Here is a 17167-nt window from a genome sequence, read left to right as displayed (position 1 = left end):
TACGTTCTTACAACAATTTTGTGCAGCGACGAAGTGATTGACTTATGGAAATTTTCGTTTCTGTCAATAAGGTCTTGAGGTAGGATAAAAGTTTATACAAATACAATCATATAAAATAGAGCGTGTTTGAAAATTTGAGTTAATAATATTTTCCAATTTCTTATGGAACCAAGTGTTAGTTACGATCTTATTTGAAAATGCTGTCTGTTCCATCGATGGATTATAAAACAATGTATATATGAATCACAGTCTAATTGGGATTGCGATCGAGAACGTTTTATCTTCTCACACGTGATGACTCGGGCCTCCGAAATCGGAACGATCTTGACCTAGAAGTCACGTTTGTCCCTCATCCTTGTGCAAGTCACGCGCGTCCAAGGACCATTGCCAAGAGCGCCATTCGGACATAGACGCCGTTCTCAGCCTGTCGGAAATAAGCGGCCCGTGGATCTGTGTCGAATTCCGTGCTGATTTCGAACACGCGGGGCAAAGGATGCATTACCACCATCTTCCGCTTCGCGCGGGACATCAGCTGCGGCGTTATCACGAAATGACCACATACCTGTGGAAAAATCGCGGAGTTATCTACTCGCGTAATAGAATCAATTCTGACTCATTACGCAGTTTTATTTTATTTTTATCTTAATGAGTGACGAGTTAATCTCGATATCAGTTTCAAATCTCTCGCATACCGTTGAACTGTTGACTGTTTTAAAATCAATGAGATTAATCAACGATATACCTTGTCATATTCCTCTTGGGTCGTGAAACGTTCCTTTTGAATACGCGTCATGTAGAGAACGTCCGTGTCAGGAAGAGCGTCCTCGAGGGTAGTGAACTTCACCTGCGATATTCCTCGCTCGGATACGTACTTTATTACATGGTCAGGCATGCTGAGATTCGGAGGACACACGTAACGAAGTTCGACGTTGTACAAAGTCAGTAATCTGTAACACGAAGTGAAAGGTGTCGACGGTGTAGTGTTACTGCAATTTACCAGTCGACTGTACATCAAATGGGGCACACATTTTATAAAAGTCGCGAAATAACAGGTTGAAAGTTGATAGAAAATAGAAATTTATCTATCAAGAATCATATGCACATTGCAAGCATTTTTATTTTGTCTCGGAATTAAGCTTTATATAGTTTCTACTCATTTTTGAATCTTACTGTATTCTTAAATCTGTCGGGGTCATACAGAGAATGGTATGAGTGAGCCTGTCACTGTTTTATACACATGTGCAATATCAATATGCGAATTCTGACCTTGCGAGAGAATGGACCGTTCTACCATGCTTCAAGTCTCCAACCATAGTGATCGTCAAGCCATTCACTGTACCGATCTCGTCTCTTATCGTAAAGATGTCGAGCAACGCTTGCGTCGGATGTTCTCCAACACCATCGCCAGCATTCAGTAATGGTTTTCTACAGTGCTGCGCGGCTCTCTAAATACAAAAATATCGTAGAAATAAATGTAATTACTTTAAATGTAGTCTAATATATAACACATAATAAAATAAATATAATACATAATGTATATATTAGAACACTTAAAGAAATTAATAGTAGCAAAGAATTTTTACTTATTAGTAATAAGATACAGTGATAAATTAATTCATATTTCGTTATACTCACCGATACTGCACCTGGTTCGGGATGGCGAAGTACTACTACATCTGCATAGCCAGCCATCACCGTGACTGAATCTGCAACAATAAAATTAATTTTTTGAGTGATAAATTATTTATCATCAACCGCACAAGCTTACAAACCTTCCAAGGTTTCTCCTTTCTTCACCGATGACGTGGAACCATCCATGTATATCACTCGACCTCCAAGTCTTTCCATCGCAGCAGCGAAACTGCAAGAAGTTCTCGTACTGACCTCGTAGAAAATCGATGCCATCAGTTTACCCTGTATAAGAAATATTGAAAAGAACTAAATAAGGATTAAAGAAGTATAAATAAATTATAAAAATAAGAATTCAGGTATTTATATTTTTACCCGTAAAATATGATCCAAAGCTCGTTCTTTTCTAATAGTATTGCGAAAGACTTCCGCAATATTAAAGATATCTTTTAATAATTCCTTATTAAAGATATCAACTGTCAAAACGTTGTGACCCACTAAATTGTGACTAGTGTGAACAGCGGGAACTTGCGACACAGGAGTCAATAAAAGATTAGAATTACTATTACTCTTATTCCTAGTGGCATTGCTGATGGGAAGAGGAGAAACGGTGCGTTGTTGAACCGCTAAGAATTTTGATTGCTCGCGGGAATCTACGTCCAATGCGAAATGAACGTTCGACTTCTGCGACGCCGTTTGCAATAAATGAATGTACGCTTCTGCAAATAAACAGATCATTATCGCTTAGTATGATGACTGCTACAATTACATATAATAGACGTACCATTCTGTTCTTCTTCTGACATGTCCGCTACTCGATCAACGAAATTATTATACTTTTCGTAATTCGGTGATTGAAGATTGTCCAAAGCCGAACCCGGTCGACTGCCTACATCAACGACTGGGGCACTCATCGTTTGGTGTTTTGTTTTCGCTTGAATCTCTCTGATATCCTGCCCATAGCCGGGATTCACCAAGATTTGACCCTCGACGTAAGCGACTTCTCCCCTTAAAACTACCCTGTGAACCGATCCGCGAACTTTCATTCCAGCGAACGGGGTCCATTTCGACTTGCAGAAGGGCATCGCGTCCGGTATTACCCATTCGTCATTTAAATCTACTTCGATGTAAGTATTTGGCTGGTCCGGTATATTAAAAATCCGTTTCGGATTTCTATAAAGTTTGTCTATAATGTCCTAAAAAAATTAATCACAATTAATGCAGAAGTTAATCATAGTAGATACGAGTATAAGCGTGTTATCTTATAATGGAAAGATACAGGAAAAAGATTAACACTATATTTAAATCAACCAGCAGTCGCTGGTATCACATTACTCGACCGTGATGATATCAAATAAAAATTTTCGTGTTTTTTGAAGAGACTAAGAAGTAAACTCTTTGCGTTATTCTTCTACTCGCCCTTCTCGATTGTAATCAGGTAAAGATAACCAACCGATAATGAAATACCACAAAATAATTCTCTCGAAGATTAAAATCTTTCGTTATCGTGAATTATTTAAGAGGAATATCAATTACCTCTATAGTTAATTTTCCCTCGTGAACTGCAGTCAGTAAAAGTGGAAGCATCGTTTCAAGTCCAGGGAATCCCGGCGGTGGTTTCTCGCTGCATTTCTCTTGCGCGGTATGCGGTGCTTAAACGTTGAATTAAAGTTTTTAAAAGATTGTTTAAGAGGAATAGTATGCGTAATAGAATAGTAACAAACCATGATCTGTCGCGAAGCAATCGATCACGTCTAAATTTTCCCAAAGAGCTTGTTGATCTTCTTTGCTTCCTAACATTGGTCTCACCTGGCCTTGTCCGTGTCCTATGCGATCAAGATCGTCCTTACAGAGGAACAAGTGATGAGGGCATACTTCACAGGTGACGGCCATTCCCTGATAATAAAATAGAGACAATCATATTTTAGCAGCGGCTGTTGAATAGATATTAAATATCATCACGTACTTTCTCCTTAGCAGCGCGTATAATTTGAATCTCCTCTTTCCGAGCTACATGGCACACGTGAATAGGCCTGTTACGTAAACCAGCTAGCAAAAGAACCGCGGCAGTAGTTTCACCCTCTGCATGTACGCAGATAGGATATTTCTTTGGCCAGCTTTGGAAATGCTAAAACAATCACAACATCAGCAATGCGAGGTGAATCATGTAGAAAAGGATGCAATATTTGTTCAAATAAAAGCTCTCGTAGCGTTATCGTATATTGATTATTCCATTGACATACTTTAATCCACACTGTGAGATCGGCCAATCGTAAAGTTGTAAACGTTTCATTAAGATACATTTTGAGACCCGCGGCTAATGGGGCTAATTCCGAAATCATGTTATAATTGTCCGAGGAAGCTCCGACGAAAATCGCGTAGTCACACCTCGCGTTGTGAAGAGCTCGCTAAAAAGCGATGAAAGATTATTTCAGATTTAAACGATGTATTGATAAAAAGTCATCTCCTTACTTCCTTGGTCAGGGCGAATGACTGATGATCAACGACAGCAGGATTTGTGTTGGGCATCGCAAAAATCATCGTGATGCCTCCGGCAAGAGCAGCTGCAGTGCAAGTTGCAAAGTCCTCTTTGTAAATCGCGCCAGGGTCACGCGTGTGTACGTGGACGTCGATAAAGCCAGGAAGCTTGATCATCGTTCGCGATGACATGCAATCTGTATGTGTCTTCATGTGTGGTGCACGTCCACCGAGCATTCTCAAAGCCTGTGTAGTGCAACGTGATAGTTATTAGATAACGAAGAATCTCATACGTATTTGTAGTATGAAATTCAAACTTAGATATTAGTAAAATATTGGTTTTTTAAAGTTATGCGTAATACACTTGTATAATTGTCCTTCGTTATCTACCACGTTTAATGACTTCTTCTAATTATCGCAAATTATCGATTTCAGCGTATAATATTTTTCGTTTCAAGGAAGTATAAACAAGAAGCGTTTTTTTATTTTTTTCGGAAACATATGTTAATCTTTTTATATATTACGGGGAATTGACGTCAAATTATTAATTTTAGCATCATGACTATACGTGCTGAGGACGCGATAAATAAACGGCATTACGACTTCCTAATCAGCAGATCGATTATCGGAATTGGTTCAAAAGAATTCCACGCATTTTACTCACTTTGACCAATAATTTGGCACATTTAACGTCTGTAATCAGGGGAACTGAATAATCGACGGCGAGCCTCCTTGTACGGTAGCCATGCGTCATGAAATTTGAAACTCGGCGAGCACCGCCATTCCTCATTGGCAAATTAATTACAAGATCGAATTGTTTCGTTGATAGAAAATCGGCCAGATGTCGAAGCTCGCTCGGGCTAGAATCCTCGTTTACGCTGATGTTCTCGAATGTCCATTGTACCGGTTCCACCTTCATTAAAGAATTCATTAGTATAATATTTTTAGGCGAATTTCGACAAACGAGAATCGTGTAACAATTTATAACAGAAGATTTTGATTTACTGTACTCATTTTTGTCATAAATGCTAGAAAATAAGTGATCATAATATATCTACGTGTAACTTTCTTTTTATTTCATAAATAATTAATTTTATTAGTGATGTAATGTGCCAAATACTTTGTCTCACATTCTCTTCGATTTATCTTTAAAATGTAGACATTGAAACTGTTTTATAATCTTTAGTACGATAAAGATCTCTTAATATCTAAGTCTCACTAAATCGTAATAATATAAAGATAAATAGCCACTATGTACATCGGTAATTCAATAATTTGTATTCGGTTAGGCTGTTGCTTAAAACGTGAAAATGCTGATTTATCGCAAATGCTGAAATGGATCACTATAGTTATTGTTAGATTAGATAAAATTTTTTGTTTTATGTATCTATGATCATCAATCAAGTACTCATTAATGATATGGCCTCGAAAAAATTACAATACGTGTGATATTGTTGCAATTTACTAGTGATAGTAACAACAAAATATTCTTTTTAACAATAGTGCTGATTCAAACTATGAGGCATTGAAGCGATCGATATCTATTCGTAAGAGAAATATCTCATATGTCGAAATACATGTGATCAGTGATCAACTATACTACATATGTATGTATGTATAAGATCTTTCATAATAACCTTGACGTCTTATCGTCCTCGTAATAAAAAATCTCTTAAATCTGAAATGTTACATATAAGAATGTATTTTTTTAGCTGATGTTATTTCAATTCTTTTATTCTTTAAATAAAATTTATATAATTGAGATTAAGTAAAACGTTTTATTTTTTATCTCCTATCCTAATTTCATTCTTATCAAGTGAGAAACAACCTTCAGAGAAAGATATACAACGGTCAGTATACCGGCAATCAAGAGTCAATCGTATTTCTGAATATTACTCCGTGATTAAACAGTAGAATTTTTGGTGCGATAGAAGGGGAAGGGATGTTCGCACGAAAATTGTTCACGCCTGGTATTTGTCGATAGATGATAGCGAGCACCGATTAAAGCATTCTGCTGCCTATACAGTTTGATAACGATAGGTCGGTATTTATCAGGTGCGGAACTCCGCGATTGGATTATTGTTCCGACAGTCTGTGGATACGTGTAGCGTCGCGTTTACATGCCTCATGAACGCGGACGTTGATTCATTGTTAAAGTGTAATAATCAACGAATCAAATTTCGTTGCCGTTCAGTGAAAGGCGGAAAAAGGGTATTTGTTGCTTCCGCGCGGTACTTTGGGAAGAAGTTCCTGCGGAGCGCAAAGCGAAATGGGGAATTCAAAATCGAAGTCCAAATCGGGCTCCCGAGGTAAAAATCGTGATAAGGGAATTCGTGACAGCGGAATTTCACGCTATGATGAACAATACAACGATCCGCAATTATTATATATGAAAAGGACTATTGAGAAAAATCCTGAAATGTTCATACTGAATAATCTTCTGATGAGCGTTCAGTTTTTCGGAAATTACGAAGAGTAAGATACCACTTTCTTTTTTCTTTAAGTTTGTATCGTGGTAGTGTGTGATTTGAAAAATTCTACCGATGCGCGTATTTTCGATGCTTTATTAATAAAACTGACAACTTATTTTAGACTTTGATCAATGATACGGTACGATGGGTTTGATAACTCGCATGAGTGATAAAATGATTTTATTATCAGACAACCATATTTTACTGTGATTGTGTTTCAGAGAGATTAAACGAGTGAAGGAGTCGATGGTTTCATCGAGCGAAGCGGATTTTAACAAAAATTTACCGCCACAGAAACACGTGTTGATTCCGGATGTTCTTCAAGAACAGATCGGCCGTCATGTCGGCTTCACCTCGTCGCGGCAAACATTTCGACCGACCATCGAACCCTTGCAACCGATTCGGATTTATGTGGTTCACGATAATATCGACATTATTGAACAAACTTATTCGCATTACAGCACCGTCAACAATTCGACCATGTACAAAATATTATTGATACCTACGAAGCATCAAGGTGAGCTACCAAAAAGGCGGAGTTTTATGATCAAATTATTTATGGATAATCATATTTCTTTAAAAAACGTAATTTAAAGGAAAACTTGTTAGCTCCTTTCGAATCTTCTTTTGTTCGCCAATTATACATAATTTGCGAAGGAATATATTCAAGTCTCACGTAATAGATAAACCTCTGCAGTGTAGTAATAACGTCCAACGAAAGTAATTTTTTATGTTTATATTGTTACAGGGTATGTGCAGCTTCAAACTGAAGAGGTCGCGAAGTCGAAAAAACCGACGAGCGAATTGTCATCTATAGCGGAAAATGACGAACAGTACAGTGACAGTGATAGCGTTTACGGTCCGAAACCTCGACCGATTTTATCCGAACAGTTGAAGCACGCAAAATCCGTGCCTAATTTGCGCGAAAACGGAGCTCCGTCCATTAATCATTCTCTCTCCAGTTCTAATCGTAAAGCAGAGACCGATTGCGAGAACGGTTCCTCCTCCGAGGAACCAAAACGCCTGAACAAAAGATCTAAATCGAAAGAAGAATTGCTTAGACAGCAGAAATTAGTAACGCAATCGAAGACTCATGGGATCAATCAAGATCAAACAAGCAGCAACAGTTCTGGATATTTGTCTGGCGATTACGCGATGGACAGCGACAGTGACAATAATTTCGTTCGACCTCAAAGCTCGTCGAAATTCTCTCGGAGTTCTAGCTACATCGAGATAAACGAGAATTGGATAAGCAAAGGGGAATTTCCGGAACGTTGTTTTAAAACAGTGACATACACGGCTGACGGTAGGATCTACAATCCTGAAGAAGACAAGAAGGCGCAGTCGTTGAATAACAAGCAACGAAGACTTCACAAGGCTTTAAAGCGACAGAATTACAATATATCTTTCGTGAGCAGCACGGAGTTCATGAAACATTTTACGATTTTGTTTAAACATAAGTTGGGGAACTGCCTGCGGTTCGATGAAGAAACCGTGAAAGAAACCAGAAGAGAAGGATGCGTACTGTACAGCGACAATATTATACTCCTCGACTCGAGCAAGCACAGCAGACTCGACCAGTACGAAATAATCCCCGCAATTTGGCTGCAATGGCCCATGTGCGCGCAGGAATGGTTAGACAGGCCGCGAAGCAACTGGCCTGACAGCATCGATGTCGAAAAGATCAGAGACTTTGGCTGCTACGTCGTACCGGAAGGTTACGTACCGCGGAAAGGAAACAGTAATCTCCAGGAAGATCTCGAATGGCAGCTTACTTTCCCAGCTGCCGAGAGGTACCTCGAAACCTGCATGACACAGGCCCAAGTACAGGTCTATCTGATTGCTCAGATGCTCCACAAAACTTATATGAGACCCATTTTCGACATGATGTTCAGTATAACACCTTCTCATATTAGGCACACGTTATTTTGGATGATCGAAGAGGACAACAAGTTGTCGAAATGGACTGATAGCGCGATGGGAGAAAGCCTAATGAAGCTACTAAACTCGTTGTACTTCAGTATCAGCCAAAACGAGCCTGTACTCAGAGATTATTTCATCAGGAACAGGAATCTCTTCCAGAGGATACCGTGCGAACATCTCCTGTACACCCAGAAACAATTGAAGCGCATCATCGAGAACCCAGTGATGTACGTTTTCCACGCGATGGAAAACATTCGCTACAACGACGATTTTTTCCCGAGATTAAACTATGCGCGGTTACTTAATATATTGACTGCGGACTTATTGACGTTAGTGAATCCGAACGTTTCGAGAGCGTTAATGAAAGACCAACAGGAAGACTACGAGAGCAAGTATGGCTCAGCAGGACTATGGGATAGAGCCAGGAATCAGAAAACCATACATTTCGGCCAGTTCGTTACCAATAAGACATTAATTAATCCTCGTAAGGCTACAGACTCCATCATGGAAATCTCGGTAAGCGATAAGATTACTATCATTTCAAGCTTTCGTCATTATACGATATATTAAGTGCTGAGAACACGCATTCTTTTAGCCATAATTCATTCAACGGTTGCATTATCGCAAAATGATTTCTTTCATTAATTGTTTATTTATCTTCTGCTGACTTCTAATTTTATACAGTAATGAGATGGTACCAAAAATTTTATTGCTCAAATAAAAATGTGACGATATCTGTTGTCTCGTGTTCGATAAGAAGTGGTGAAATAATAATTTAGTTGATACACCTTCAGCTAACTCTAATCTTATCTATCGTGTATATGTGTTATCTATGATCTACATATAATACTCACGGATACCGGGGATTAGAAAGATCTTATTTGCCTCCGTATTTTCAGGTACGGTGCGCCGAGTTGGAGGGTACAAGGTTGTGCACGCTCCTAGATTTCTTTATACAACACTTTATCAAAATAGCCGACCGCTGTTGTAAATATCGCGCGGATCGCCAGAAAACGAATTATCTCAATCATGCTGAGAGATTAGCTCTTCTACTGTACGAATATCCGAGCTACAAGGATGACGTGCACGCCTTTCGTGACAAGATTAGAGTCCTTAGAAGGCGGACGACCAGTATGAAATCTTTCGACGAGGCACCGGAAACTCCTAAGAGGAATGTGGAATCGGCTATTTTCGTTGCCCCCTTGAAAGGGCGTTTCGCGCATGATTCATCAACCAAAGATGATTCCTATGCAGAAACAGGCGCGGGCACCAAACAGCCGCTAAAAGAGTCCGACTCTAAAGACAAAGCTTCATTTTTCACGAAAGTGATAGTTCACGAGACTCCGTACGAAGATCCGGACAAAGAAATTCTGAAATTCACGGATAATAAAGCGAGGCCGGTAATAAACTCGGATGTCGCAAGAGTTACGGATAGTAAGGCGAGGCCGGTAATAAACTTGAATGCCGCAAGACCGATTCCGGAATTTACCAATGACGTGGGTCAACCTGTCTTAAAACTTGCCGATGCTGAATCTATGAGCAATGAATCCACGTACATTTAGAACTTGACAATTCATTAATAAATTTCGTTAAATCGTTTTACACATTTTGCATATAATAAATTGCTCATACTTCATGAAGTGACTCATAACTTACTATTATTTAACGTTATTTATATTCAACAAATTTTGGACGCGTTTCTAATGACTAGAATGAAGACTACATAGCAGTCGAACAACATGGAACGTAGGCTATTTTTAAATAATTAATATTAATTCACGTAAGAAGACTTAAAAATTAAGAAGTAATTTGAAAATAGACATTAAATACACAAATATTTTTTAAGAGAAACGTTTCTTTTTACAAAAAAAATATTAACTCGTATTATGCTCTCACTTACCTCCACTCCATGTTCCGTATAGAAATCTGCGGTTCCCATGCTAGCATACAATTTATAGCCCATATTATGAAGACTTCGAATGGACGGTAATAACTCCATTTTATGCTGTAATAAAAATATATGTATTGTAAAGTATATGATCTAGTAATAAATCAAATGACATTTTTATAACTATGTACCTTGAAACTTCCCACTGAGAGTAAAATGCCCTTTTCTGGTATATGAAAACCGGTGCTCATCATTCCTTTCAGGTAAGCCTCGTACCGATTATCTCCGAAGCAAGCAACTTCACCCGTGGACACCATCTCAACGCCCAACATCACATCGGCACCTATTTAATTGCACACAATCATTTGTTAAGAAGCAGTTTATGAGTTAATATTTTTTACAGTAGAAAATATGCTGTGCACTTAATGACGAAAAACAAACAAGATAAGTGCACATAATATGAGGCAAATATAAAAATAATATAAATATGTATATTCGAAACGTTCTAATGATAGAATAAACGTATGCTCACCGGCCAAACGCGAAAACGAGAACTGGGGTACTTTGACGCCAACTTTACCGCACCCTGCGAGAACGTCTACCGGATCCACAGGCTCTCCAACAATTAACCGCGTGGCCATAGCTACGAAATCGTGATCCAGTGTCTTTGACACGAAGGGGAAAGATCTAGACACCCTAACGTTGCACTCTATGACCTTCAACTCATTGTCCTATCAACAAAAAGTAATCATAATTTACCTCTTTTTCTTGTCCTTTTAGGGTTCATCTCATTGATTGTAAAGACGGAAAAATTGTGCATACTAAGCGGCGCAATTCTACGATTAAGAGACGTAAGATACAATGCCATAGTAGAAAATTTAAGGTATTATTACAGTACGTAAAAATATGTAAAAGCAGGTCTTCGAGGATCCCGATGATATCATTCCCAGGCGAGAGCGTAGACGAGAAGCATGGATCAGAAACATCGCGAGCTATGATTTTTTTAACCGTAGAATATCAGATATAAGAACACAGACATATTTAGTGGGGATTAACAATTTTATTGATAAGCAATTGCTAGAGCTACTACTTTATACCATTTAATATTTTTACATTAAACTGATATAAACGATACGCATTTTATAATTCGTATCGAGATATAGTATTTTCAGCTGTTAAAGATTATCATCAATTACAAACAAAGCGTAAGTAGAAATTAGTACAAAGCGATTAAGGAAAGTTTTCAAAGAATGGAAATATCATTTAGTCAACAGGGGAAGACTCGATATTAACGACTTCCTAAGGTATCGGGTACAGTTTTATTGCGCACGTAAAAAAGAAAGGGTTTTTCTTCGCGCGAATCCAGACTATGTCGAATCATCAGACGTTTATGGCGTAAATGGTTATACCGAATCATATTCCATCTCCTGACCCACGATGACTCGCTTTTTCGGTCAGGAAACCGTACCGTACAAGGAATGAAAAGTGAACACGAGATAGTCAGCGGGTCGTTCTGAGGCCCTCTACTTTTAAATACTTATCTCTGTATCTTGCAATTCCCACTACGGCATTGTATTTTCCGTCGGAGACGGCTCTCGACGTTAGAATTTGGTCGCGTGGTAAAATTTTTTCGATATTACGACCGCTGCGATAAGAGTGAATGGATTATAAGATAATTACCTTCGCAATCAATTGCATGTTGAAGGGACCGGTTACACCTAAAGATGCAGCAATAGCCTTGGACATCACTTTTATTTTTATCAAAGTCTCAGGGTTGATATCTTGCGGCGGTGTGACAAGAGTGGCATCTCCTGAGTGGACTCCAGCATTCTCTACGTGCTCCGATACTGCCATGCAAAGAATAATTCCTTCATAGGCAACAGCATCCACATCAATCTCCTTCGCTTCGAGAATGAATTTTGATATGACCACTGGATGCTCCTTATTCACTTCGCTAGCGCTCTTCAGATACGATTCGAGGTCCTGATTCGAATGCGCCACGTTCATCGAGGCGCCGCTCAACACGTAAGAAGGCCGCACTAAACACGGATAGCCGACTTCTTCGCAAAACTCGATCGCAGACTTCAAATTGGTCAGTTCTTTCCACCTACATAATTTTCGGCTCAGTATGGATTTGTATAATGATTACGTTACTTATAATATCCTAATAAGGAACAGGATTAGCTGTGTCTTTATTCTTTCGATGAATTGTTTGTTACCTTGGTTGTGAAATTCCAATGCCATCCAGCATGCGAGAAAATTTGAACCGATTCTCGGCTCCGTCTACAGACTCCGGCGAAGTTCCAAGAATTCTGGCCTGTTGCCTATGAAGATCCATAGCAATATTGTTCGGTAATTGACCGCCCATGGATAAAATTATTCCCTCAGGGCATTCGTGATCGTAGATATCCATCACAACTTCGAACGATATCTCTTCGAAGTATAATCGATCACTCATATCATAATCGGTGCTTACTGTTTCCGGATTGTAATTAATCATGATCGTTTTCCTTCCCAAGTTTCGTAATTCGCGCAGACAGCTGACAGCACACCAATCAAATTCTACCGAACTGCCGATTCGATATACTCCAGATCCTATTGAAGATATAAAAAATACAATTAATTTGTCTATGTGTGTAAAATTAAATTCGTATAACGTTTGAGTTTTATTTTTGGTGTCTACCTATCACCATCATATATCCACTGGGAAATTCCACGTCGTGCGTCGTTCCATTATACGTTAAATATAGATAATTCGTTGTAGCTGGCCATTCGGCAGCCACAGTGTCAATTTGCTTCACCATTGGTCGTATATTGCTCTCGTGCCTTTGTATTCTGACTGCCAATTCCGAACTTTTAACCACAGCTGCGATTTGTTTGTCGGAAAATCCAATTTGTTTAGCCCGTAGCAGAACATCGTGCGACAATTTCGTATTCTCCAAGACCAAATAGTAATCGATGATATTCTTCATTTTGTGTAAGAACCACTTATCTATTTTCGTAAGTTCGTACAATCTATCTATCGTGTACCCTGCTTTTATAGAAGCGGCAAGAACGAACATTCTTTTATCCGTTGGCTTTTCCAATTCCTCGTCGTTTGGAACCTTCACGTACGGGTCAAAGCCATTTGTATTCTCGTCGACCATTCTCAAAGCTTTCTGAAAAGCTTCCTCGAATTTGCGCCCAATCGCCATCACTTCCCCTACGCTTTTCATAGAGCTGCCGATCTAAAAGGCAAGTTAAAATTCGGTGTCATCAATTTCCTAGTACGTTTAAAATAGTGCTTCTTTTCTTTTCCCCTTCGTTTTTCTATTTTAATTATAAAGTTGTACCTTTGTGCTAACTCGATGAAATTTGCTTAAATCCCACCTCGGTATTTTAACTACGCAATAATCAAGACTGGGCTCGAAGCATGCTGTCGTTTTCCCGGTTACGGAATTGTGGATATCCGGTAAACTAATACCAAGCGCTAATTTCGCGGCTACGTAAGCTAACGGGTAACCGGTAGCTTTGCTCGCTAGCGCCGAGCTGCGCGACAATCTTGCGTTCACTTCGATTATGTAATATTCCTCGGTGTTTGGATTTAATGCATACTGGATGTTGCATTCGCCGACTATCCCGAAGTGTCTAATTACTTTTAAAGCCGTTGTTCGAAGCATATTGTATTCCTTGTTCGACAGTGTTTGACTAGGAGCGACAACAATTGATTCTCCGGTGTGAATACCGAGAGGATCAACGTTCTCCATGTTGCAAACAGTGATGCAATTGTCGTACATGTCTCGAACGACTTCGTATTCCACTTCCTTCCAACCTTTCAATGATTTGTCGATGATTAATTGATTCGAGTGAGCAAACGCTTGCTGTCCAAGCCGTCTCAATTCTTCTTTGGAATTCGCAAAACCGGATCCCAAGCCTCCGAGCGAGAACGCGGCTCTGGCCATTACAGGGTAGCCCAATTTTTCGGCTGCATCTAATGCCTGAAAATAATCATAGAAATTGTTTATAAATTTTTGTTTTAATTAAAATTTTTATTTAAAAATTATCGTCTCTCATTTAATTCGGACATAGAAACATATTCATGTAATTGTATCAAATATTATATTTCTTTCTATAGTATAACATGTATTTTTTACTTCTTGGATAGAATAGGCGGCGGCACTCGGAGCTACTTTTTCACCAATTTCTGCGATGCGCTCAGCGAAGATCTTCCTATCCTCTGTTTCTATAATTGACTGTATAGGCGTTCCTAATATATCAATGTTATACTTTTTGAATATTCCATTCTTCTCGAGCTCAACGCCACAATTGAGAGCCGTCTGTCCCCCAAACGTTAAGAGTACACCATCGGGTCGCTCCGATTGTATTACCTGAAACCAAAATTAACTAAGAAATAGAAATTATTTTCTTTTGATAATCGTTACGTACTTGTTCGACGTATTCCGGTATAATCGGTAGAAAATAAACTTTGTCAGCCATTCCCTTCGATGTTTGTACAGTCGCGATGTTGGGATTAATTAAAAGCGTTTGTATGCATTCCTCTCGCAATGCTTTCATCGCTTGCGATCCGGAATAATCAAATTCGCCAGCCTGGCCGATACTGAGACCTCCCGATCCCAAAATTAGCACCTTCTTCGGCCGTGCGAGCAATTTATCGTTGTCTATATTAAATCTTAATTTGTTATTTAATCTCTCTTTAATGGATATTTGCTGCGAGCCATTAGCCGCATCGATTACCGCATCGAGAAATACGTCAAACAAACATTCCAGGTCCTGAGGACCGGCGGTATGCTCGGGATGAAATTGAACCGAGAAATACGGGAGAGTCGAGTGCACAACACCCTCGTTACTATTGTCATTTGTATTGGTAAAGAGCGGCTCCCAATCCGCTGGTAATTGGCTAGCGTCAACAGCGTACCCGTGATTTTGCGAGGTCATATAGCAACGACCGGTTCCGTGATGCGTGACCGGCTGATTATGACCACGATTCCCGTAGCTGCACACAAATAAAACATTTCACTTCAAGAACTTCGTACATATATATTAGACTCATACACGTAGTGAAAGAGACACGCTATAATAAATTTAATCGGTTGTACAATGTCGTTCATTGTAACACACTCAATTGAATTTTAAAAGCTATTAACTGTACACATATACATGTGTAATACCTCATTTTATAAGTAACGCAGCCGGCAGCAGTACAAAGCAACTGATGACCCAAGCAAATACCAAAAATCGGTTTGTGCGATCGGGACTCGAGAATCGAGCGAAGATTATTTGTAGTGATTTCGCATTTGCTCGGATCGCCTGGTCCATTGCTGAGAAATAATCCGTCGTACTTGACTTCGTTTAAATTGTGATTCCATGGTACTACGTCCACGCGCGCATGCCGATTAATCAAACACCTCAATTGATTGTACTTGAGACCACAGTCTACTACACATATACGCGGACTACCGTCGGGATTGTAACATTTCTTTACGGGCTGAAATTTAATATTCGATTATTAATATTCTACGTATATTAAAGTACTAAACGTCTCTGACGGTACATTGCAAGCATGGCAATTCTATACAAATACAATTCTGTTCAAAAATCGCGGGATCTATTAACAGACTCTCGAAAGCAAACTTTTAGATATTAATTCATTTTTTTTTTAAATAACGGTTTTAGAGTTTTTCAGAGGGTAAAGAACTGAGCCTGTATAGTACTATTCATGTTTAGAAATGTAACGGTGTTGTGTTAAATTTAAATCGTATACCTGAACAACTTCCGCAACGAGGTTCCTTTTGTTCGGATCCGCTATCGGAGGGAGTAAAGAAGGAAGGGGATTCTGGGCCGGTGGTTCGTACACAATTCTACCTAATATAGTACCCTTCTCACGTATAATTTTTGTTAAGGCTCTCGTATCGATCTCGTATATGCCGGGGACGTTTTGTTCCCTCATCCATTCAGATAAAGTTCTGGTTTGCCGCCAGTGGCTCGAAGTTTCGCACATTTCACCGACCACCAAAGCTGTCGCCCAAATTCTATGAGATTCGAACCAGCTGTAGGGAGAAATATTTTCTATACAATCACGGTCCTAAGATTTCGTTCGCTGTGGATATTGACATAAAATATCGATAAAAAAATCGTAGACCACTTTTATTAAGTAGTAAACGTTTATTACATTATATTGATAAGATAAAGTTTAACGGCTTTCGTCAATCTTGGCCATTTTATTCCGACTTTTTTTATACAGCTTTATTCCATCACTAAAATAATTAATCACACGCGGAAGATCGAAAAATTGTTTTTGTGAATCTGCTCAAAAACACTTTTCGTCATTTTTTACTATCTTATCGAAACTATGAATCTTCACTGAAAGTGATGAAGTAAATGAGTCAATTAACGGAAGTCGCAAAATTGTCTGATTATCATATTTTGTTTTAAGGATGTATTGGCTATACAGTCAATCCCAAAAGTTTATGCACTTTAGAAACGCATTTCTTAAAAAGAAATCAGACGTCGGAAGAACATTGCTAATAATAAACAACAAAAAAAAAATTTTCGATTTTTCCGAGATTTTTCCAAGGGGTACCCCTTCAATTTCTTCCAAATTTTCGTTTTTGGCCAATAACTCCCAAACCACTGGACATACGGAAAAATTGTATACGACCTTTTTTGTAGAGGACGACGAGATCTACAATTTCTGTGTAAAAGTTTTTCGCTAGCATTAATATTTAAAGAGTTATGGACGAAAAACGATAAAACAGTTTTTTGTAAATTACTCGTTAAC

General features: G+C 38.8%; 2 protein-coding genes across 2 annotated transcripts in view; one reads left to right on the top strand and one right to left on the bottom strand.

Annotated features, from left to right (window-relative positions):
- The window catches only part of rudimentary (carbamoyl-phosphate synthetase 2, aspartate transcarbamylase, and dihydroorotase rudimentary), a 20334-nt gene continuing 3167 nt past the window's right edge, over nt 1–17167 (bottom strand). The window contains exons 3-26 of the mRNA XM_018036343.2: nt 16151–16436; nt 15558–15874; nt 14815–15382; nt 14523–14756; nt 13722–14366; nt 13073–13616; nt 12609–12984; nt 12070–12496; nt 10922–11120; nt 10581–10732; nt 10402–10506; nt 4772–5020; nt 4102–4353; nt 3873–4037; nt 3596–3757; nt 3354–3525; nt 3166–3281; nt 2414–2825; nt 2005–2348; nt 1773–1914; nt 1636–1706; nt 1267–1445; nt 743–947; nt 1–562 (exon numbers count right to left, since the gene is read on the bottom strand). Coding sequence (XP_017891832.1) covers nt 365–562; nt 743–947; nt 1267–1445; nt 1636–1706; nt 1773–1914; nt 2005–2348; nt 2414–2825; nt 3166–3281; nt 3354–3525; nt 3596–3757; nt 3873–4037; nt 4102–4353; nt 4772–5020; nt 10402–10506; nt 10581–10732; nt 10922–11120; nt 12070–12496; nt 12609–12984; nt 13073–13616; nt 13722–14366; nt 14523–14756; nt 14815–15382; nt 15558–15874; nt 16151–16436 — 6520 coding nt within the window. The 3' untranslated portion in view covers nt 1–364. The remainder of the gene's footprint in view (nt 563–742; nt 948–1266; nt 1446–1635; nt 1707–1772; nt 1915–2004; nt 2349–2413; nt 2826–3165; nt 3282–3353; nt 3526–3595; nt 3758–3872; nt 4038–4101; nt 4354–4771; nt 5021–10401; nt 10507–10580; nt 10733–10921; nt 11121–12069; nt 12497–12608; nt 12985–13072; nt 13617–13721; nt 14367–14522; nt 14757–14814; nt 15383–15557; nt 15875–16150; nt 16437–17167) is intronic.
- On the top strand, nt 5027–10395 carry LOC108632048 (uncharacterized). The gene is made up of 4 exons (XM_018036344.2): nt 5027–6582; nt 6800–7095; nt 7327–9017; nt 9401–10395. The coding sequence occupies exons 1-4, from the start codon at nt 6377–6379 to the stop codon at nt 10061–10063; spliced, it is 2856 nt and encodes a 951-aa protein (XP_017891833.1). The 5' UTR covers nt 5027–6376; the 3' UTR covers nt 10064–10395.

The sequence above is a fragment of the Ceratina calcarata genome, unplaced genomic scaffold, assembly GCF_001652005.2.
Source record: "Ceratina calcarata isolate Rehan_Ccalc_2016 unplaced genomic scaffold, ASM165200v1 scaffold151.2, whole genome shotgun sequence".
NCBI classification, from domain to species: domain Eukaryota; kingdom Metazoa; phylum Arthropoda; class Insecta; order Hymenoptera; family Apidae; genus Ceratina; species Ceratina calcarata.
This window is presented reverse-complemented; position numbering and strand designations above follow the sequence as displayed.